The sequence below is a fragment of the Astatotilapia calliptera genome, chromosome 3 (genome assembly GCF_964374335.1).
Source record: "Astatotilapia calliptera chromosome 3, fAstCal68.1, whole genome shotgun sequence".
NCBI lineage: Eukaryota > Metazoa > Chordata > Actinopteri > Cichliformes > Cichlidae > Astatotilapia > Astatotilapia calliptera.
Window position 1 is genome coordinate 43581642 of NC_137424.1, and position 24105 is coordinate 43605746.

General features: G+C 38.8%; 2 protein-coding genes and 1 long non-coding RNA gene across 3 annotated transcripts in view; all 3 read right to left on the bottom strand.

Moving 5' to 3' along the window:
* Positions 1-5851: 5851 nt before the first annotated feature.
* LOC113018857 (uncharacterized) lies at positions 5852-7853 on the bottom strand. Its single transcript, XR_003271870.2, has 4 exons — positions 7790-7853; positions 7639-7694; positions 6331-6376; positions 5852-6220 (listed from the first exon to the last, which is right to left on the bottom strand). It is a non-coding gene; the product is annotated as an uncharacterized LOC113018857 (long non-coding RNA).
* Positions 7854-7965: 112 nt separating this feature from the next.
* LOC113018855 (obscurin-like) overlaps positions 7966-24105 on the bottom strand; it is a 34568-nt gene continuing 18428 nt past the window's right edge. Inside the window, exons 4-7 of the mRNA XM_080295350.1 lie at positions 23692-23958; positions 8414-9135; positions 8243-8334; positions 7966-8014 (exon numbers count right to left, since the gene is read on the bottom strand). Coding sequence (XP_080151476.1) covers positions 8864-9135; positions 23692-23958 — 539 coding nt within the window. The 3' untranslated portion in view covers positions 7966-8014; positions 8243-8334; positions 8414-8863. The remainder of the gene's footprint in view (positions 8015-8242; positions 8335-8413; positions 9136-23691; positions 23959-24105) is intronic.
* LOC113018846 (uncharacterized) lies at positions 15040-19566 on the bottom strand. Its single transcript, XM_080298411.1, has 5 exons — positions 19112-19566; positions 18947-18994; positions 18630-18689; positions 16425-16471; positions 15040-16318 (listed from the first exon to the last, which is right to left on the bottom strand). The coding sequence occupies exons 1-5, from the start codon at positions 19157-19159 to the stop codon at positions 16060-16062; spliced, it is 462 nt and encodes a 153-aa protein (XP_080154537.1). The 5' UTR covers positions 19160-19566; the 3' UTR covers positions 15040-16059.

Below are 24105 nucleotides of genomic sequence, written 5' to 3' on the forward strand. Positions count from 1 at the left end.
TGCTTCCTTCCCTTTTGGACACAAAGCTCAAACAGCTCCTGTAGCTTTGACCGCAGCAGTTTTGTGACGTTTTCCATCGCTTTAAGTCATATCTTACCAGGTCTTTTTTTACTCTGACAGCATCCCCTGGATCATTATCATTCTGCAATGTTACTCTTCCTGCACACTGGGAGTCACTGGGAGTGAATGTACCAAAACCCCTTTTCTGTTTTACAGCCTGTATTTTTATATCTAAGTCTTTTTAATGATTTTTTTACATTTTGATTCTTTATCGGAGGAATTATGTTGAAATTCTTCTTTCATGCTGCATAAAAACATCTAGAGATTTTATCTGACTCTTAGCTGAAACATCATCATGCAGTGCTATAATAAAAATGCTCCTTTGACCTCAGATCTGTGAATGTTTTCACCTTGTGGTTAAATTCTATGTTTGGCTGACACCCAAACAGAGTAAATGACTCACTGTGTGGTTGAACTGAAACTAAAGACCTGTATGTTTCACAAATTAAATTAACAAAGACAACAAATAAATGTATCTTCTATTGGCACATCAAAGTGAATGTTACATGTTACCAACAAAGACTATGTAATTCTCTCCAGAGTCACATGCAGACGAGGTGACCTTTACTAAAGCTTACTGAAGCTGATCATTTCAGGCCTCAATAGTAACAAATGAAGAAAACTGAGTTACAGATAACTGATCACTGGAACACAGAGACTCTGGGTCATCACAAAATCTTCCATATGGTCTCTATCAACAAAAGTTCACAAAAGTTTCAACTTACAACATAAATGAGAATAACATCCTTTATGATTCAACAGAAGTTCAGTCAAACTGTTTAGCTATGTGTAGACTGATATGTCAGAAGACATATCACTCTGGTGTCCATACGAGTGAACATTATCAACACTTATTCATTATTTTCAGTTTTACTGTGGATTGTAATTATTTATTAAAAACTAAAAATCATTTGCAGAAGGTCAAAAACAGAGGAGAGATGTCAGGAGGTTTTTATTGTGTATCTAATGGCATTTTAGTAATTATTCCTTAAATCATTTATTTTTATATTTTTACTCATGTTGCCATAGTAACTCTAAACTTGAATGCATATTGAGTAAATACACAAAGCACTGAAACAAACCCCATGTTGCTTCATTGTGTTAAATATTTCAATTTGGCCATGACCAAACTTCCAGTTCCTCTTTACACATCCTGAGGTTTGATAGCAAGAATAAGACATTATCACAGCACAGAGCCAAAGTGTTTTCAGGAGACATTGAGATTCATTCTGTGGGCTGATGGAGAAAAACATGAGATCACTGAGGGTTTTTAAGTGCAGATAAGCCTGCAGCTGCGTGCAAACTTTCATTCATACTTCACAGAAATACTGACACAGGGTGAAGGGTTTTAGAACGGTGGGTTGATGCAGGTGTGTGTCTTTGTGCATTTATGTGCATGTGCCCAGAGCCCTGGGGCTCTGTCCTCAGCTCGTACTGGGATGGCCAACCTCTGACAGGATCGGCTTCCGGTTGGTTTTTAGGTGATCTTTCTTTTTGGCTCCTTGTTGCTTCTGCTGGTGTGGACACGTGTTTGTTTTTGGGTCTCCTGGATCTTCCTCTGTTTTCTCTGTTGTGTATCTGTGAAGGTTCTCAGTCATCCAGGTCATCGTAGTCAAAGGAGCTTGCAAAGAAAAGTGTCTGGACTTGTTTAAGTTGCTTGAAGACGTTTCACCTCTCATCCGAGAAGCTTCTTCAGTTCTAAGGTCAAATGGTGGGGAGTCCCACCATTTGACTCTCTGTTGTGGTTTTGCACCCTCATGATCACGTATGTTTTATCTCACACACACACACATATACATGAGGTCATTGATGTTTGTTTAAGTGCAGAGATGGTGCAGATAGACTTGCAGCTATTTGCGAACTTGCGGTTTCAAAAATGTTAACACAATATTTTCCATCAGCCACGTCTCTTTAAAAAGTGATCCTTCCTGTCATGGTCTGATCTAAATATCCTTAATTTCATTGTACATGTACAATGAGAATAAAGGGCTATTCTATTGGCGGTGTGAAGAGGGAAGGAATGAGGATTTGAACCAAAATGCAGACTCTTAGAAAAGGTTAACTTAAACCCAGCTGTATTGCTGGAATACAAAAAAAAATGCAAAACTACAAAAAAAATTATTTGAACCTAAACGGCAGGCAGAACACACAGCTGTACGATGAGGGAGACCGCGATGCAGGACAGAGAGAGATGCAGGCATAAATACACACAAGAACAAACAAGGGAACAAACCACAGGAGGGAATCGTAGCTAAGAGGAGACACTTGGAAGCACAGCTGGACACAATTTAAACTGAACATGATGCACAAAGCACAAGTGACTATGAAAGTAAAACAGGAAGTGTGCACAACGCACATAGAGACACAGGCTGTGTCCAAATTCAGGGGTAGCATTCGTCGATGGCTGCATTTGTAGGCAATTACATCACAGCGACGCGACGAAGGCTGTCCAAATTTGAAGAGTCCTCCAAATGCGGCGACAAATGCGTCCTTCATTTCCCCAGATTTGAAGGATGTGTTGGCTGTATCGTTCGTGGCCCACCATATCCCAGGATTCATTTTGGATTTCAGGATTTCAGTTTGATATGTTTTAATAATAAATTTTAAGAATAAATCAATTTGCACATCATATTCATATGAGTACGGTTTTATTAACCCTCATACTGTACAGAACCGGTGATGTCCAGACAGTATTCCTCTTGTGTTCTGCTGTGAAAACTTTAGGCATTAACATAATTGCCATGGTTTTCTCTCTTCTCTTATTTTTTGTGTGTGATCAGGACAATTCTGGAGAAGATGGGCCTGCAGGGGAAAGTCACCCCCATGCAGGCTAGAAGAAATGGGATAACTGAAGGGTGGCTGACCTAAGAACATAAACAGAGGGATAACAACTAGACAGGGCAGAATCATGACCTCTGAATATTAAATAACCCAAAACCATAAAGTCCAAACCCAAAACGCTGGGTGCAAACCCAGGATCATGACTATATTTATATATCAACAACAGCCTTTGACACACATGTAGGCAACGTGGCTGCTTAGAGGAACAAAGATGATATTCTGTAATGCCATGTTTGTAGTTTGATCTCATATTATCACTGCATGATCTTACTTGTTGAATAAAAATATCACTGTACATTTGTGTATAGTTGAATATAGTAAAAACAATTTTTTAGGGTTTAAAAAGTTTTAATTTATCAAAACATAAACAATATTTTCCTTTTGCAAAGTCTTCAGTGAGACGGCTTCAGAGCGTAAACAGGTCAAAAACAAGCTTTGGTGCTCAGCAGCTCTAAAAGTGTTTAAGTTGTTGACTTTGACTGTTCTCTCTGTATTCTGACACATGATGGCAGAGCTGCATAAAAAAGTGCTGCTAAGTAAAAAAGCAGTAAAAGAGTCACAGACACAGAAAAAAAAACTCTTCAAAATTCACCAGTGACTCAGTTCATTTCAAAACACTTTATTAAACTGAATTATTGCAGAGACAAAACAAGACAAACAATCAGCGTAATAACAAAAAGCTGTGAGGGGCTTTTTTTCTAACTCTGTCTGTTTCACATTTTCGTTGCCTAATTGTAACGTCCACTCTTACCAGTACCAGTTTATACAGAGATCAAATTAGTACTCAGCAGGATTGAGTTCAGTTTATTGATGCGGCCCTCCACAACAGGCCCAGTTTCTCATGTGGCCCCTCAGGAAAATGAATTGCCCACCCTGCTTCAGAGGGTCTCTGTGCCACAGCAGACTCCTGACCCAGAATCACACTTACAGTAAGTCATCGTCTTCAAAAGCAACCGAATGATCTGTGAGGTCAAGCTGCTCAGTTATTATTCATTTCTGGTTCTATTCCACAGTGTTACCCCAGCAGGTGGCAGATGACCGCCCCTCTCTGAGCCTGGTTCTGTCAAAAGTTTCTTCCTGTTAAAAAGGAGTTTTTCATTCTCACTGTCACCAACTGCTCACTCATAGCCGTCTGATTTGGAGTGTTTCTCTGTATTGTTGTAGAGCCCTTACAATATAAAGCCCCTGGAGGCGACTGTGGTTATGATTTTGCACCTTATAATAAAAATTGTCAACTTTTATTTATATAGAACCAAATTACAGCAACAGACAGTTAAACTGAATTGAACTGAATTACTTGACAGTTGTGTGCGCTGTCTGAGGACAGTCACTGTGTTTGTAAGTAGCCATGTTCATTTTGTCACATGTTCTTTCTACTTTCTCCTCTTTGGATTTTAAACAATTTGTTGAGCACTAATGTGCACATGAAGCCCATTAGTGCTTTGAGTGCTCCAGGAGAGTAGAAAAGCACCTCCGTCCAGTGAAAGAGCGCTGCCTGCTGCCGCTCGAAGAGGTCAGAGTCCGCTGGGTCCACAACGCAGGGTCGTGTCATTCTGTCAGGGGTGTCGAGTGTGGATGCGAGGAAAGGAGGACCCAAACGCTGGACCCACAGGTAGGTGAAGGCTGGTGTTTATTATGATGAGCAGATGAGCCAAACATAAGATGACTGGCTGAACTGAAATGACTGTCTTAACTGAACACACGTGCAGAGTAGACAACATTAACATCAATGACACGACAAAGACCAGGATGAAACTGAGGACTTAAGTACACTGGCTAATGATGATGATTAGGGACCGGTGAGAACACAGCTGAACATAATGAAACAGGAAGTAGAGCTAATGACACTGAGACAGAGGGCTGGCACGGTGAAGCGGGAAACATGAATGTGGAACATAAACTGAACATGAACTGAAAACACCAGGTGAACCACCCAGAAGAAAAGCTGCTCTGGAAACATGAGCAATAGTTTGACAGGTGAACAGAAAGAGCTTGAAACTCAGCAAACACGAGGCAGTTTGATACCAGAACAAAAGAGAAATGTCTCCCAAGAACAGCAACAACTTCAAGTCTGTGAATGTAAAGTGAGTGTAATCTCTAAGACTTGGAACTGCAGATTAGAATATTTTGATGAACATGAAACCATCAGAAATGTTACATGAACCAAATCAGTAAAAGTGGAAGATGGAGGATGGCAAACATGCAAAAGAAAAATCAATACTTAGCAGAAGTATTGTTGTGTGAAAATGTCATATAAGGTGTTCAGCATTAAAGTGGACATGAAACACTACATGTATAAAGGTTAATTTACATCATGGAGCCCAGCTCTCAAAAACTGACACAGATGTAACTCTGACTGTGAAGCTGGATTTAAGAAATAACTGCTTAAAGCTATAAAAACACATGTATCACCATATTCTGTCAGAACAGAGCATGACGGATAGTGGGAACAGCAGAGAAGATCATCGGGGTCTCTCTCCCGACTACACGCTGTATTCGCAAAGCCACCAGCATTGTGGCTGATCGGACACACCCCTCTCACACACTCTTCACACTCCTAACATCTGGAAAAACGTACCGAAGCATTCGGGCACACACATCTAGACTGTGCAACAGCTTTTTTCCACAAGCCATCCGTCTCCTCAACAAAAAGGGACTGGACTGATAAACACAAACGCGCACACACACATATAGAAACATACACACACACACACACACACACACATACACACACACACAACATTATCACTCACCTTAACTTAACTACCTCAAGCATTGAGTCTAGACTGACTAATCAACACAAGCGCAAACACACCGACCCACACCGACCTACACCACCAAACTATCGTATACACCAACCTGTAAATGCTCTTTTGCACAATATTATTACTGGATTTTTGCACTAACTTCTTTACTTCCTAGTCTTCCTTAGATAGTTAGATAGTTAGTTTTTTGTTAATTTATGTTGTAATTTATGTTAGGTCAGTCTGTCTTGTCTCTGCTAGCCAGCAAACTAGGCCTCTTAGTTAGCTAGTTTAGTGTTACCTTATGTTGTAAATTTATGTTGCATGTAGCACCTTGGTCCTGGAGGAACGTTGTTTCGTTTCACTGTGAACTAAATGTATATGGTTGAAGTGACAATAAAGCCAACAAGACAAGACTCCACCAGGTCACTTGGTTAGTTTCAGTCAAAAGACTCACATTAGGTTGTGTTAGGTAACTAATAACAGAACCAATAACTCGAGGAAAATAAGGACAGTAAAACATCAGTTTAATGGGGTCACTGGCTGCACCTCGTGCCTGTCCCATCTGTGGCTTCCTGTTGGAGAACAATAAAGTTTATTATAAAAACATTGCCTGCCCTCGATGTAAAGTGAAGTTCTGTTCTGTGTGTTTGAGTCTTTACAAAGAGTGTGACGTTAACTGTACCTTATTGACTGTTTAGGAGGTGCGACCCTCAGACACACCTCTGTACCTGTGTGGAGGAGGAAATCATCCTGATTTACTTTCATTGATTTAAACATGTGGTCTCTGATATACACATGGTATCATTTGTTGTGTGTTCTGTATTGTAAAGATTTCTTTTTGTGCAAAAATGTGAAAATGAAATGAAATGTATTTTCTTCTTTTCAGAGCAGGTGATACAGAGCTGAGTGTGGAGCTGGAGAAAAAGCTTTATGTGTAAAACTGGTTACAAAGTAGCTGTTAGTCAGCCAGCAGGTGATAAAAGCATCCAGGAAGCTCAGACTTTGTATCCAGTGTCTCTGTACTAGGGATGGGTATCGTTTAGGTTTTATCCGATACCGGTGCCAAATCGGTACTTTTGAAACGGTGCCGGTGCTCAAACGGTGCTCAAACCGGTGCTTAAAGAATGGAGAACACAAAATTGGTCCAAAAACCTCTCATATTCAGCTGGTTTTTTGTAAAAAGATAACAATGTTAGCCTTTTCTGCAGCTATGGGGCATATATGGTATCACTCTTAGCTGGAAGCAGTGCTTAAACAATGGAAAAAATACAAACTTTGTCCAAAAACCTCTCAGTTTAGCTGTTTTCCACTTTTTCTTTGGTCATTTTAGCCTTTTTGGCCAGGGTAAAGGGAGTATCTGCCATCAAACAAGAGGACAGCCGCATGTAGCTATGATGATGTTTGCTAGTTCACCTTACATGCATTAATGTAATAACGTGGTTAGCCTACTCAACGTAAATTACACACGAACAACATTAAGCTACTCACGCAGAGAAGAACGGCTGCTGCTGCCATCAAATACGGCGCATTTCTCGGCTTTAAAAAAAAACCCGCTATGCGTCGCCAGGTGTTTCATCGGATTTGAGGTGTTACCTCCTTTGACAGCATCACAGTATCAGCTTAAAGCCCTTGTTGCAGGCTGCTGAGTTTGCATATTTTGCTGTGAAGTACAGCCAGACTTTTGACCGCTTCGCCTTGGGCATTTTTAATCTGTAGCTCTGCATAAAAGAACGTACGTACCTGGACCCGCCTACTATCCTCGGAAACGTAAAATGATTGGCTAGAAGTGTATCACAGCTCAGAAAAAAAAAGCACCGAAATAAAGCACCGAAATGTGCGCTGCTTTTCGGTCTGGTTACTACCGTTTATGTCAGAACCGGTGCCATCATGGCACCGGACACCGGTACCCATCCCTACTCTGTACATTATGTGTTTCTGTGAGGTGGAGATCTAACAAACCAAACACTGCATGGGACTGTTGTGACTGTACCTGCATCCCATCTTCATTGTAGTAAACAGCGCTCTCCTCTGGTGTGTCGTGTTGCCCTGTGAGGTGATCAAATTCATCCACAAATGAAAACAAATACGTTTTTAAAGGATGTTTGTTTTATTTTTAGACTGCACGCGTTTTATGTACTCACTCTTTCTTCTAAGATCTTTAAACTCAATAAGAGAGGAGGCGACGTTTTCATATTCATCTGCTCCTGAAATGTTCATAATTTTATTTACAGGATTGTAAAAACATGGAATTAGTTTCATTAAATCAAATATAAGTTTCATCTCTAACTGCTCTGTGCTTTCCAGCACATATACTGTACCATTTCTGTTTTTCACTTGTGTGACTGACTCATAGACGTCAGCAGTACCTAAAGGAAAAACAAGCCAGGCTCACATTAATCATTTTATTACAGTTACACTAAAGATCAGAGCAAACACAGAAACTCTGTGTGAGTCAAAACCAGGACTGTAAGATCTTTAAATGTTCTTTAAAAAACTGCTGAACACAAACTGAACCTATTAAATGTTTGTGTTAATGGAGGTTTAATAAAAGTCAATATTAATAATGATAATAAAGACTGTTTTTCAATACTGACCATGTTGAAGAGAGTCGTACACATGAGTTTCATTCTGGTTGACTCCATGATTTGTGGAGGAGCCCGGACTGTGACTCTCAGACTGGATCGACCTAAAACAGGAAATAAACACAATAAACTCAAAAGTAACTGATGTTTGTTTAAAATAATAATAAAAAGTATTTTACCAACCTGGTGAAGCAGGAATCTGTGAAAGAGACAAATGTTATTACACATGTTTGTCATGTATAAATTGTTCCACTGATATTTTGTGTCATGAGATCAGAATACATGTATATGTGTGAATAATTAAAGTGTATGTAGTAAATAAACTCTCTAATACAGCATGAAAAGAAGAGGCTCTTACACTTGGACTGTCTGCAGCGATACAACAAGAGCAGGAGAATAATAATGAGAGAGATTCCACAAACCAGTCCAACCATCAACCACACAGGAGATGAAGAGCTGTCAGCTCCTGACACAGCTGCTGAAATGACTAATAACAATTAAGTAATAATAAAGTATAATACTTATTATACTGCATATTTCAGTTCTCACAAAATAGATCCAGGTGACTTCAAGCATTAAACAGACAATCTAATGTTTCTTCTCAAGCATGAAAATCATTTTTACAAAAATCCATCAAATGTTTTGATCCTGCTCACCTTTAACTGACATCCAGCTCTGTGCTGACTCTCTTCCTGAGTACTGACACTTGTAGAAACCTTCATCAGACTTTGACACTGCAGAGATCTTCAGCTCCCCTCGGGGATCATTTTGAATAAGTTTGTCATTGTGATAGAAAAACACATTGGAAAGTATTTTTTGTGTTCTCAAACTGCAGCTCAGACTAACAGAAGCTCCCTCAGTCACAGGATGAACAGGACTCACCAGGATAGGACCATCACCATCATCTGTGACACAATCACACACAATTGTTTCAGTCACATCAGCTGGTGCACACTTTTAGGAAAGCTGACAAACAATAATAAGAACAGATTGTAAAAATGCTTTTCATTATGAAGATCTGATCTTGTGTATTTATAACTGTTGTATGAGTCGTACTATACTATACATTCATCATCTGGTCATCTTCAAACACTCTCTGACATTATCATAGCTCTTAATAAAAATGTTTAATATTTCTGCAGAATTCTTTCTAAAACTTTTCATATTATACTGACCAAGTTAAAGACATATAATTATCAGGACTTTACCAGCTTTAACCCTGATCAGCACTAATAAAACAGACAACACTGAGTCTGACAAATAAGTAAAATAAATGGAAAGCCAAAGAGCCGAATACTGACATGTTTAAGATGATCCTGACTTTTTTTTTTATCTTTCTCCATCTCTGAGTTAGTTAGCTCTCTATCTTTTGTCTCCCTGTTAAATACAGCAGCTGGACCTTTAGCTAGCACTCTGCCCACAAACTTTATAGAATAGTGTCTGAAATTGACAGAATCCAGAAAGTCCAAATGTCTTTTTCCTTGTCTTCTTTGAACTCCTCCCACACCCAGGTTTTTCCTTCAGCCAGTGCCCGAGCCATGTTTTTCTTTGCCTGCCAAGAAAAATCAGCTGCCTCCAAAGTCCCACAGGCTAACCAAGCCCGATAGGACTCCTCCTTCACCCTGATGGCTCCCTTCACTTTTGCTGTCCACCAGCTGGTTCATAGGTTACCACCACAATAGGCATCAACCACCTTTCAGCCACAACTCAGTGCACCACCAGCAACAGGGATTCCCTGGTGTTCCTGGGACACACAAACCTCCACTACGATAAGGTAGCGAGACACAGAGTGCATATAATAATAATAATAATAATAATAATAATAATAATAATAATAATAATAATAATAATAATAATAATAATAATAATAATAATGATAATACACGTTGACTGGACTGTGTAAATGCCTGGCTGTGACTTCCCCGAGCCAGAGGACCTCAGTATAAAGAGCCAAGATGGCTTTCCACTTACAGAGGAAAATTTGCCCAACCACTTGCATAAGTGTTATGTTGTAACTTTTAATGTTTGATCTGCATCTTGAAGATGTAAGCAGCAGTGAGCTGCTATTTATCATTAGTCTTGGGAGGTTAGCTATTGTTTTTTGGGTTACTTCTTTTGGGTTTGTAATCTCAGTTTGCAGTAGACATTTCTGTGTGTTTCTTATTTTGGGTTAAGTCCTGTGTTTGTAAAGCTGTGGAATAATCAAAACATCTATTCTTTATTTAAATGTTGTTTCTGTGCCGCCTTGTGGCTTGCGGATAACTGATGCGTTTTCATGTTGGATCTTAGCTTCAATGACAGGATGTAAGATGTAAGTGTAATCACACATTTATGAAGCACTTTTCAAAGTCCATATTTTAAAGTGCTCTATAGGAGCAACAGAATAAAGTAGAATAAGGTGGCAAATAGAGGAATAGGTCAGTTAAAATAATTTCTAACAAAGACAAGGGGTTTTATTAGATAATAAGGGATTGCCACAGACAGTAGTTGCAGTTTAAAGATGAACAGTGTATAACTGCTGCTATGATTATTCTTTCTACTCTCAGTGTGGCCGTGAGTTTAATGCTCTTGGGTTTAGAGCAAAAATAAAGCAAAGCATGGTTTGTTAAGTAAGTCTTGTAGATGCCTCCATCAGAAACAGTGATCACAGCCTCTGAGCTCAGTGGAACAAAGAAAGTCTGCAAACCCACCACATCTGTCACACACATAATAATAATGGATTGCATTTATATAGTGCTTTTCGAGAACCTCAAAGCGCTTTACAATTCCACTATTCAGTCACTCTCACATTCACACACTAGAGGAGGCAGCTACAGTTGTAGCCACTGCCCTGGGGCAGACTGACAGAAGCGAGGCTGCCATATCGCTCCATCGGCCCCTCTGGCCAACACCAGTAGGCAGTAGGTAAAGTGTCTTGCCCAAGGACACAACGACCGAGACTGTCCGAGCTGGGGCTCAAACCGGCAACCTTCCGATTAAAAGACGAACACCCAACTCTTGAGCCACGATCACTCCCAGCTGTAGGTTTATTTCTCCCCTTCTTCTGCAACATTGACTTCAAAACTAGGTGAATACCTGAGAATGACCAGGTGAGCCCACCTTGCATGAACTTGCATGAATTAAGTACAGCTCCACACACATTTGCAAATCTATAAAACGTAATTTATTTTTACCAATTTAAGAAACAAATTTCATCACTCTAAATAAAAAATATTTATTGATTATACACAGATTGAAATACGCACACAAAAAGTCACTATCATTCAAACACCAAATTACAGGGAAAAAAGTATTTTTTGTCCTTTTTCCAGTAGAGCCCATAGACATGTAAATATGTGCCACTGTACAAATCTGTGAAGAGGTGTAAGCCCAATGCAGGAGACAAAATTAAATAAATAATAAGGAGCTCTACCAGCTAATCGGTCTTTAAAAAGGGAGAACAAAAGAACAAAACAAGTACACTGACAAGGAAAAAGGGGACGATTTAGGCATGACTGGAAATGAAAGACAGGTGAAAACCATCTGCAAAGTTGCAAATGATATAACAATTTCTTACCTTCAGCCATTCCATAGATGACTGTACTGAGCACTAAAATAATGAATAGAACTTCATCAGACATTATACAACTGAAGAAATCAAAATCAATATAAATTAAGGCTCTTTTTAAAAGATGAACCGTAATCATCAAATTTCTGTGCTCCTACTTGTCAAACTAAACAATATAACTAAAATAATTGTAACACAGTGTGTAACTATAAATGATCCAGCATCCAACATTCAGTAAAAAAAACTCACAAGTCTGCTTTGTTCCAGCTCTCAAGTAAACAGGTTAAAGCAGTGACTCACTGTAATTCTCACAGATCAGAAACATTTTCATTAATCGCTGCCATTCAAACGAGGTCAGAAGTGTACTTACAGAAAAAGCCCATCATGCAGACCAAAGAGTGCCCCATCATCACATCCAGCCTGCTGCACTCTGATCCTCAGATAATCAAACAGTTTTACTTTGCAGAAAAAAGAAAGACAGAAAAGAGTTGTGTATCGTACAGATAAGACAAGAGTATTTTTCTACAGTTTTTTCTTCTGATTGGTCTCTCTGTGCTTCCTTCCCTTTTCCACAAAACTCAAACAGTGCCTGTGGCTTTGACCGCAGCACTTGTGCATCATGTTTAATTTCCTGTGCATTGCAAACATAGATGTTTGTTTCTTGCGTTGTGTTGTTTCCTTTCTCTATAATATACAAACATGTTCTTTTGCTTGAAGTCAACATATTTGACCAGGTCAATTTTTTTATCATTTAAACTCTGACAAGTTTTTGCAGTGTCCTGTGTATCATTATCACGCTGCAATATTCCACTTGCAGCAGATTGGGAGTCACTGGGAGTGAATGTACCAAAACACCTTTTCTGCTTTGCAGGCTGTATTTTAACATTTCAGTCTTTTAAATGAAGAAAATTATGAGAAATTATGTTGAAATTCTTATTTCATGCTGCATAAAAACATGTAGATTTTATTTGACTGTTAGCTGAAAAATCAGCATACAGTACTGTGGTGAAAAAGGTTCTTTTGATCTCAGCATAGACCTATGAATGTTTTTACCTTGTGGTTAAATTCTGGCTTTAGGTTTGGTTGAGACCCAAACACAGGAGACTAACCTGTGAGTCATCACAAATTCTTCCATATGAAGAACTTGTGATGACCCAACTTACAGCCTTCAGTAAACATAAATAAATAAATCAGAATAATACACTCTATGATTTGACAGAAGTACAGCCAAACATATCAGTGTACACTGATATGTCAGAAGATATTACCCTGTTCCTACAATATGAGTGAATGAACTCTACCATTACCAACACTTATTCATTGTTTTCATTTTTGCTGTGGATTGTAATTATGTGAGATGCCAGGATGTTTTGTTGTGTATCTAATTGTGTTATAATAATTATTCCTTAAAAATTTTTATTTTTATATTTTTACTCATGTTGCCATAGTAACTTTAAAATTTGAATTCATACTTAGTAAATTCACAGAGCATTGCAACAAACCACATGTTGCTTCGTTGTGTTAAACATTTCACTTATAACTGGATCTAACTTCCAGTTCCTCTTTACACATACTGAGGTTAGATAACAAGAATAAAATGACACCACACTCACACCAGAGCTAAAGTGTTTTTAAGAGACATCAAGTTTCAACTCTGTGGAAGTTGTGTCCTCTGATTTTTTTCCCCAGTTAATAATGCAGAAATGAAAGCACAGTGTCTATAATAAATTGAATTGTTCTTACTATTTTAGTTCTAAAGGCTGATGGAGAAAAACATAAGATCACTGAGGGGGTTTTTAAGTGCAAAGATGGTGCAGATAAGCCTGTAGCTACGTGAGAACTTTCAGTTATACTTCTTGGTTTGTGAACCAAACCACGTACAGACTGACTTTCAAAAGGCCACAAAGTTTTATTCATTCATGTTCATGTTTGGTCACAGAAGCACAAACTTCTTAACTTGCAGCTGAAATCTTGCCTCTCCATGTTTTTTTTTGTTTGTTTCTTTTGTTTTGTTTTTGTTTTTTTAAGTAATGTTGTGACCTATACGTGGAAATGTGGAAATATTTCTTCTGTTTTTTGGGTGAGATTATTTCTAAATTATTTCTCCTAAAAATGTAAGATTTAAAGTAAGAATTGCTTTATGGTGCTCAAATGGTGAAACAATAAAAATACAGATCAAACTGGAAGACTTATCACGATAGATTTGATTATTGTACTGTTGAGCCTCATCCTCAATGACTTTACATTGTCTTTACTAAGATCAGAAACAAGTGTAGCCAATACAAATATTCATAGCAGTAGGGATGGGTACCGGTTCTGACATAAACGGTAGTAACCAGACCGAAAAGCAGCGCACATTTCGGTGCTTTATTTCGGTGCTTTTTTTTTTCCTGAGCTGTGATACACTTCTAGCCAATCATTTTACGTTTCCGAGGATAGTAGGCGGGGCCAGGTACGTACGTTCTGTTAGAGCAGAGCTACAGATTAGAAATGCCCAAGGCGAAGCGGTCAAAAGTCTGGCTGTACTTCACAGCAAAATATGCAAACTTAGCAGCCTGCAACAAGGGCTTTAAGCTGATACTGTGATGCTGTCAAAGGAGGTAACACCTCAAATCCGATGAAACACCTGGCGACGCATAGCGTTTTTTTTTTTAAAAGCCGAGAAATGCACCGTATTTGATGGCAGCAGCAGCCGTTCTTCTTTGTTGTTCGCGTGTAATTTACGTTGAGTAGGCTAACCACGTTATTACATTAATGCATGTAAGGTGAACTAGCAAACATCATCATAGCTACATGCGGCTGTCTTCTTGTTTGATGGCAGATACTCCCTTCACCCTGGCCAAAAAGGCTAAAATGACCAAAGAAAAAGAGGGAAACAGCTAAACATGAGAGGTTTTTGGACAAAGTTTGTATTTTTTCCATTGTTTAAGCACTGCTTCCAGCTAAGAGTGATACCATATATGCCCCATAGCTGCAGAAAAGTCTAACATTGTTATCTTTTTACAAAAAACCAGCTGAATATGAGAGGTTTTTGGACCAATTTTGTGTTCTCCATTCTTTAAGCACCGGTTTGAGCACCGTTTGAGCACCGGCACCGTTTCAAAAGTACCGATTTGGCACCGGTATCGGATAAAACCTAAACGATACCCATCCCTACATAGCAGTGAATTATTTTGATAAAAGAAAGTAACAGAGACACAGAGCATACAAGTAAATGGTTCTACTTTTATTTATTACAGTCTTACTCGATAATAAAGTGACGACATGCAAATTATTAAGCAGAAAAATATAAACAAAATCAGTGCAGTCAGAAACTTCTTCTGTGCTTCTATCTATTAGGTTACAACTCTGAGTTTTATCAGTATTTAAGACTTTTTGATCACAAGCTTTCTTTCTAAAACAGGTGAGCAGGTTTATCTGTGGACAGTCAAGTGCTGAGAAAATGAAACTCGACATTTGGCAAAAAATCTGCTTGATGTCAGATCAGTTTCTACTATTACAAACAGTTTTTATGTTTCACTGTAAAGCATTATATTTATGTGTGTTTTTCTCCTAACTCTGGGCGTGAAATGAGACATTTTACACACAAAAGAAAAGAAAATTCACACTTTATTTATGTATTAAGTCTTATTTGTAAGTTCGGTCGTCATCAGTTTTTTTTTTATACTTGATACAGACAACCTGAGACAGCAACAGGAGAGCAGGTCCTTGTATTCACAAGTACCACAGACAGTAATTCTGTTATACAGGAAGTACAAGGAAATATTAAACTGATCTGAGAACAGAAATCACAGTTTAAGCAGCTGAAGAGGCTTAAAATAATAATACGAAGTAGAAATAGAAACAGTCCAAATAAATGAATATAATAAATAAGTAAGGGTTAAAAGGGGAGATACAAGTTGGAATATTTCACTGAAACTATGGCTGAAATGTTAAAAATGTGTTAAAATGACTAAAGTTAAACATAGATTTCTGGAGGCATCACAGACAAAAAATAATAATAACTAAAAATAGTGACAAGCTGTTAAAACTATAAAGACAAAAAACTGTGCATTAATAGCTGAGACAGTTGATTAACCACAAGCTGAATGTTAAGTGAGGTGGAAAAAGCTGTAACTAGAGTGCATATTAAAAATAGTTTGGTAAGTTTAATAAAAGTATTAATGTCAGGTTGTTGAGAGTTACAAATCAGACGTAAAGCAAATCAGTAAAACTGGAAGACAAAGAATGGAGAACATGCAAAAAATCAGTGTTGGTGAGAAAAACAAATATTCATCTTAAGTCACAAATATAATTGCATACATTTCACATATGAACCTGTTTTATATACAGCATGAATGAACTTGATGGTTTTTATGTCCCAGCTATAGATGTTCTGTGGTGAGAGAAAAAAGGGTTTATACTTGTGTTTGAGGGAATGAGGAATCCAGCTCTGAGCTCGGGTGACTGAGGAATTGCTGGATGAATACATGAGAAGCTGGTGGATATCAGCTTTAAGGATGTGTGAGGGGTCACCGACTGCCCCTGGTGTCTGTGACTTCCTGTTGGAGAACAATAAAGTTTAAACAAAACAAACATCGTCTGCCCTCGATGTAAAGTGAAGTTCTGTTTTGTGTGATTGAGTCTTTACAGAGAGTGTAAAGTTACCTGTATCCTTGCAGGCTTTGTTTAGAAGGTGCAGACAGACTTTGTACCTGTGTGGAGGAGAATATCGTCTGGTTTTACTTTCATGTAAACATCTGGTCTCAGACATCTTATTATTTGCAATTCGTTCTGTGTTGTGAACATTTTTTGTGGAAAATGTGAAGCTGAAACACTTCTCTATCTTCTTCTATATCAGTAAAAAATCATTAATACTTTATCCTTTTTTTGGTTTTAAATTACCTTCACCTGGGATACTTGAAGCAATGCTGTGTTTTGTGCTGCGATGATGTTACTCAATTAAATGAAACTGACTGTCAGACAGAGATGAGCTCATGCTTTGTTGTTATTTAATCAGAAATGTATGAGTGAGAATTTTGCATGTATAATATTGAAGGAAGTAATTAGAGTAAAATACAGCTTTATTGTTAACTCTGCTTTGGTCCAGACTAATATATGTTTTTTAGTGCAGTGGCACTCTGAGATCAATGCAATGTGTTGTCAGGCATATCTAGTTATTCAAACAGTGACGCTAACAGTGCCTGTAATAGATTACTTTGGCTTGTAATTATGGATAGATTTTTGACTAAGACTAAAAAGAAGAGAGTTGCAGTTATCGATCTGGGAAGTGAACAGGCTATGAACAAGAAGGGCAGTGGCATGTGGGGAGAGAAAAGGACAGAGACGATTAATGTTACGGAGTTGGTAATATGTAGACCGAGTGATGTTATTGATGTGTGAGTTAAGAAATAGGGTACTATCAAGGATGACACCCAGACTTTTCACACATGGGGAAACGGAGACCGGCGAGTTATTGATTGTAATAGAAAAGCTATTAGTTCTGGATAGCGTTTATTTAGTGCCTACCAGGAGAAGCTCAGATTTGTTACTATTGAGTTTGAGAAAATTGGAAGAGAACCATGAATTTAGTTCAGCTAAACAGAGGGTGAGGATGGGGGTAGAGCAGAATCAGGTTTAGTGGACAAATAAAGCTGGGTTGGTCACGGTTCTGGGTCATTTTGACCCAGCATTTTCAGTTTCTTGTATGTTGGTATTTTTCTGTATTATGGTTTATTTTCTGATTCTTTAGTTGTCCGTTTTTGAATATTATAATCCTAGGTTTCAGTGTTATTCTGGTTAAGTTTGTTCGTAGGTTTAGTTCAGTGTCTAGTCTGTGCCTGTCATGTTTCCTGTTTTACTTTACTTTGTAAGTCTGAGTGCTAGGTGAATGTGTTGAGTTTTGCTTCCCTTTGGTCTTGTCATGTTTGATTTCTCCCAGCTGCGCTCTCCTCCTGTGTCTCATTCCCCTCGTTATTCCCCAGGGTATTTAAGCCTTCTGTTTCTCTGTGTCAGTGTTGTGTCCTCCATCATGCTGTGTGATCCCTTCTGTGCCTCTCTGTGGAGTTTTAGGTTTCGTTTTCTCAGTCTAGTTTAGTTCAGTTCTGCATCATTTCCCTGAGTCTGCTAATAAAGCTGCATTTTTCTGAGTTCAATTCTGTGTGTTCGTGACAGGATGTCATCAGCATAACAGTGACAGTGAATAATGTATTTAAAAAAAAATATCTCCAAGAGGAAGAAGGTAGATAATGGAAAGAAGGGGCCCCAGGACAGATCCCTGGGGCACGCCTGCAACCAGAGGAAAGGGCTGAGAAGTGAAGGATTTAAGTCAAATAAACTGAGTGCGAACGATGGATATATGTTTTTATATTTCATTTGTTTGATGTTTAACTATTTTTGCCATCTCACTAAATACACTATCTACTGTGATTTAATTAAGATGAAAAGAATAAAATAATAGATTTACACACATCGCTTTGTTTTCATACATAAGAAACACCAGGCCTGGCCAAAAACCAACAATAGGGTGGGATTTTGCAATTCATGTTAAACAAATATACCTGAGGTATGTAGAAGGTGTAACAAAACTTTCTAAAGGATGGCAAGAACATTTCTTCAGCGTAAATATATGACAACACTCTTTATTTTGTCACATATAGACGGACAATATGATACAATATCATTCTGCTTAGGAAGCAGACAAACTTTCTCTAAACTCTGAATGGCCTTCGATGTGTATAAGACTCTGGTGTAGTGGTGGTATGTAGTAGCTAAGTCTGGTAAGTGAATTTCCATGTTGACCTATAATTACCTAAAACATAATGAAGTGACACATTTCAGTACAAACACTGACTGAAAATATTGTGACTGTACCTGCAGCTCACATCTGTACATTGATGTAAAAAGCACTCCCCTCTGGTTTATGATGCTCCCCTGTTAAAATGATCAATTGAATCCACAAAACAGAATTAATACTTAAAAAACTTTCTGACCACTCTGCGATCACTGTTTGTTCTAAGATCTTTAATCTCAATAAGAGAGGAGGTGACATTCTCATATTTATGTGGTCCTCAAATGTTCATATTTTTATTTACAGGATTGTAAAAACATGTCTCATGGAATTAGTTTCATTAAATCAAAAATAAATTTCATCTCAAACTGCTCTGTGCATTTCAGTGCATATACTGTACCATTTCTGTTTTTGACTTGTTTGATTGATTCATAGACGTTAGCAGTACCTAAAGAAAAATATAAGCCAGGGTTACATTAATCATTTTATTACAGTTACACTAAAGATGAGATGTTTAATAAAGATCAATATTAATAATGATAATAAAGATGGTTTAAATGCTGACCATGTTGAAGAGAGTCGTACACATGAGTTTCATTCTGGTTGACTCCATGATTTGTGGAGGAGCCCGGACTGTGACTCTCAGACTGGATCGACCTAAAACATAAAATACACAATAAACTTAAAAGTAACTGATGTTTGTTTAAAATAATAATTTTTAAAAAGTATTTTACCAACCTGGTGAAGCAGGAATCTGTGAAAGAGACAAATGTTATTACACATGTTTGTCATGTATAAATTGTTCCACTGATATTTTGTGTCATGAGATCAGAATACATGTATATGTGTGAATAATTAAAGTGTATGTAGTAAATAAACTCTCTAATACAGCATGAAAAGAAGAGGCTCTTACACTTGGACTGTCTGCAGCGATACAACAAGAGCAGGAGAATAATAATGAGAGAGACTCCACAAACCAGTCCAACCATCAACCACACAGGAGATGAAGCGCTGTCAGCTCCTGACACGGTTACTGTAATGACTAATGACAATTATTAAGTATTAATAAAATATAATTATATTAGATGTTTTACAGAGGTTCTCACCAAATAAACCACGTTGACTTCAAAAGTTAAAACACACAATTTAATGTTCCTTATAATAATAATGAAAATCATTTACAGAAATCATCTAAGGCGCTTGGAAAGAAAAGCATCTGGACTTTGTTTCTTGTAGACATTTCACCTCTTATCTGAGAAGCTTCTTCAGTTCTAAGGTCAAATGGTGGAGAGTCCCAGATTTAAACCTAGTGGGTCCAGACGCTTTTCTTTGCAAGCTCCTTTGACTAGGATGACCTGGATGACTGAGAACCTTCACAGACAAACCTAGTGGGAGTTTCTCCCCCAAGAGGGACATGGACCCCCTAATGATCCTCTACCTAATCACACAAGCCAAGGTATGAAAACGGGTGTGGGTCACAATCAGCCCAGGTTTTGGGTGAGCTCATTGTTAAACCTAGCTCCACCCCATCATGTAATTTCCTGAGGTCAGATGGCCCAGGATGTGAGTGGGAGATAAGGCGTCTTGGAAAGGATCACAAAACTTATTATAGATTATAGATGGCAGAGAGTTGGTGTCGTAAACCCCCGCCTCTGTTCAAAGATGGTCATTCACAGTGGACATAGATGGCTTCTTTCACTCCTCTTTCAAACCATCTGTCCTCTCTGTCCTAAACGTGAACTTTGTCTTCCTCAGAACAGTGGCATTTGTCCTTTAGATGCAGATGGACAGCCTAGTCTTGTCCTGTGGAGGTGGCTCTTCTCTGTTGTGCCATGCGTTTATGAAGTGGCTGTTTGTCTCTCCAATGTAGAGGTCTGGGCATTCCTCACAACAATGTACAGCATACATCACATTGTTAAGTTTGTGTTTAGGAGTTTTGTCTTTGGGATGAACCAGTTTTTGTCTGAGTGTGTGGCTGGGTGTGAAGTACACTGGGGTGTCGTGCTTGGGCAAGACTCTCCTGAGTTTTTCTAATAAACTGGCTACATATTTTACAGATTTTAGAAATTTTATATGGATGTGCCATGGGCTCCCCGGTGTCATCTATTGTAGCCAACCTTTACATGGAGGAAGTGGAAATAAAAAGTTCTTGGCTCTTTTAAAGGTAGAGTACCAAGCCACTGATACAGATAACAATATTATCATTCCCTATGTAGCCGGTCCAACCATCTTTGAACAGACGCGGTGGTTTATGACACCAACTGTCTACCATCTATAATCCAGTTTTGAGATCCCTTCCCAGACGCCTTAACGCCCACTCACATCCTCGGCCATCTGATCTCAGGAAATCACATGATAGGGTGGGGCCAGGTTTCACAATGATTTCACACGAAACCTTGGCTGATTGTGACCTACACCCATTTTCACACTTTGGCTCATGTGATTAAGTAAAGGATCAAAAGGGGGTCCATGTCCCTCTTGGGGGACACTCCCGCAGGGCTTAAATCTAGGACTCTACACCATTTGACCTTAGAACAGAAGAAGAGTCCAGACGCTTTTCTTTCCAAGCTCCTTAGACTACGATAACCTGGATCACTGAGAACCTTAATAAGACATTTACTGAAACACACACTGTTTTGATCCTGCTCACCTTTAACTGACATCCAGCTCTGTGCTGACTCTCTTCCTGAGTACTGACACTTGTAGAAACCTTCATCAGACTTTGACACTGCAGAGATCTTCAGCTCCCCTCGGGTATCATTTTGAATAAGTTTGTCATTGTGATAGAAAAACACATTGGAAAGTATTTTTTGTGTTGTCAAACTGCAGCTCAGACTAACAGAAGCTCCCTCAGTCACAGGATGAACAGGACTCACCAGGATAGGAACATAATCGTAAGGATAATAAATAGAATTTTCTGTGAAAAGAAAATACAATTTATTCAGTCAGATGATGTTTATATGTGACTGCTGTAGTAGTGGTGTGATGTTTCAACACAGCTGCAGGAGGACAGGTGGGGCAGAATAGTTCACGGAGCTGCTGTTGTGGATTTTATTATGACATATATACTTGTATACACTAGACATGTTGTCATATTTACTCACATGAATCTTGTGTAATCATATATCCTCATATATGCTGTGCACACTTAGAATGAAGCGATTTATATAGAGGAGTCACTGTGTTAAGCATTTAACCTGAATGTTTAAATCACACAGCCCATATATTTAGGACAAATATATCTACCATCATATCAGTGAAAAACTTTGTGATCAATATTGTTTGAAAATGTAATAATTAGGATCAAAAAGTAACCTTTGATTGTGTTATGGCCAACAGTGACTAGTCCAACATAAGGTTAATGCAGCTCAGCACTTTTAGAGTATGCACATAGAACCCTTACTCAGCATTCATTTGTGTTTATCTGTACCGCCCCACGCCCTTGTTGTCTCCAGGCCTTTCAATGCCTGTACAGAAAACAGCCCTAGCTGGGTATGCACCTGAGATTTTGGTCCTAGCTTCAGTTGCCTGAAAACAGGAAAAACCTTTTTTGTTTTTTAGCATAAATAGCAGTTTATGTCTGGAATGCACACCCGATAAAATTGTCAACTTTTTAAAATTGTTAACTATTTAAGACCTACCACAGAACCAAGTCCGCCAGAGCTTATCTTTATATTTTTACATGCTGTAGTGCCATTTTGGGAGTATTTCAAGCTGCTATACATCATTACAACCATTGGAAGGGAGGACGAGCAAATACTGGCTGGCCGCGACAGACGCTGAGACAGCGCTTCATGGTGCAGTGTTTCCGATTGATGTGCTGCAGAGTCTGGTCAACACCTTCGAACGTCAGAGAGCTGCAGAGCTTCTTGAGCCTGGCCTCATACTACCGCAGGTTCATCAAAGCGTTTGTGACCATCGACAGCCCCCTCCACCGCGTGACGGATAAGAGCCAGTCCTTCAGCTGGGGTGACCCCTGCAAAGCGGCCTTTGTCCAACTAAAAGAGGCCCTCACAAAAGCCCCGGTTCTGGCCTACCCCAAAGCTCAGCAGCCTTCCATTGAGGACACAGATGCCAGCAATTTGGGGGTTGGAAATAAGCTGTGCACTGGGCTGAGCCGAGAGGAACTAGAGCAAGAGCCGACGCAAACTGCTCGCTGTAGTTCTAGCAGTACAGCACTTCTGGCTAGCTGCACTTGCCAAAGGTACTTGCAATTCATCTCCCTATAATGCTAGCACCAGCTGCGTGGCGGCCTCCTCATTACTCCTACCACTGTGCCTTGCTGCTAGCTGGACTTGTGAGAGGTAGGGCTGTAGCGGGGTGACTCAGTTTTACTTCAGTATCTTAGCTGGCATTTTAGGCATCGCTGCATGCTGCTGGGAGCTCAGCATGGTGGTCAACGGAGGCAGCACATAAATCGGAAACACCGCACCATGAAGCGCTGTCTCAGCGTCTGTCGCAGCCAGCCAGTATTTGCTCGTCCTCCCTTCCAATGGTTGTAATAATGTATAGCAGCTTGAAATACTCTAAAAAATGGCGCTACAGCATGTAAAAATATAAAGATAAGCTCTGGCGGACTTGGTTCTGTGGTAGGTCTTAAATCGTTAATAAACTCTGTTCTAAGAATTAAACTCTTTTCCAGAGAATCATTATGAGTGATTTGATTTTAATTGGATCTGAAAAGCTCGACCTCATTGGTGGGATAAAGGTTATCATGCTGGGTACAAAATTTGTGACCCAACACTGTGCACAGTGCAAGTAAAATAAATAAAGTTTGAACTCCCTGACTGGCTCTGAACTGAGGGGAACTCAGACACAGCACAACCTTTGATACAACTGCACCTTTTTACATGATGATCTTTAAGAATAACACTTTGATGGCAAACACACTGAGCTTTTTAGTTGTTTAAATAGAAGAGAGAAAATATAAACAACTTTTGACAAATTGAATTATGAATAAATCGAGTGAAATGAGACCAACATAATTTAAGAATATTTTGATACTATGGAGCCTAAAATCTTCTGAAATTTAAATTTTTGTTTGTCTTCCCACATAAAATTACTTCACATACAGCAAAGCTGGGACAAATTTTAATGTGATGTCTAAATCATAAAAATCGAAGCAGAAAATGTATAATAACATACTCTGTACAACAGTGATGTTGACTGCTCTGCTGAACTCTCCTGATCCAGACTCACACCAGTACACTCCAGTATCTGACACCAATGTGTGGATTATACATGTGGATCCAATCATTTGCCAACAGTTATTATAATATGAAGGGTTGCGCTGTAGAACATTCATCACTCTCCACTCTGTGAAGTTTCCCTCACAGGTCAGTGAGAGAGAGTCAGAGAGGAAGTGTTGCACTCTGTCAGGACTCACTGTCAGAGACACTGCTGAATTAACATCTGAAAACAACATGCAGTGAAGAGACAAAGTACAGAGACATTAGGATTCAAAATATCACAGTAAAAATATTCCTTTGTTTTTTTCGTTTTTTTCTCGAGATCAGCTAATAATGTAAAAAGATAGTAATTATTTGGTGAAACTGCATT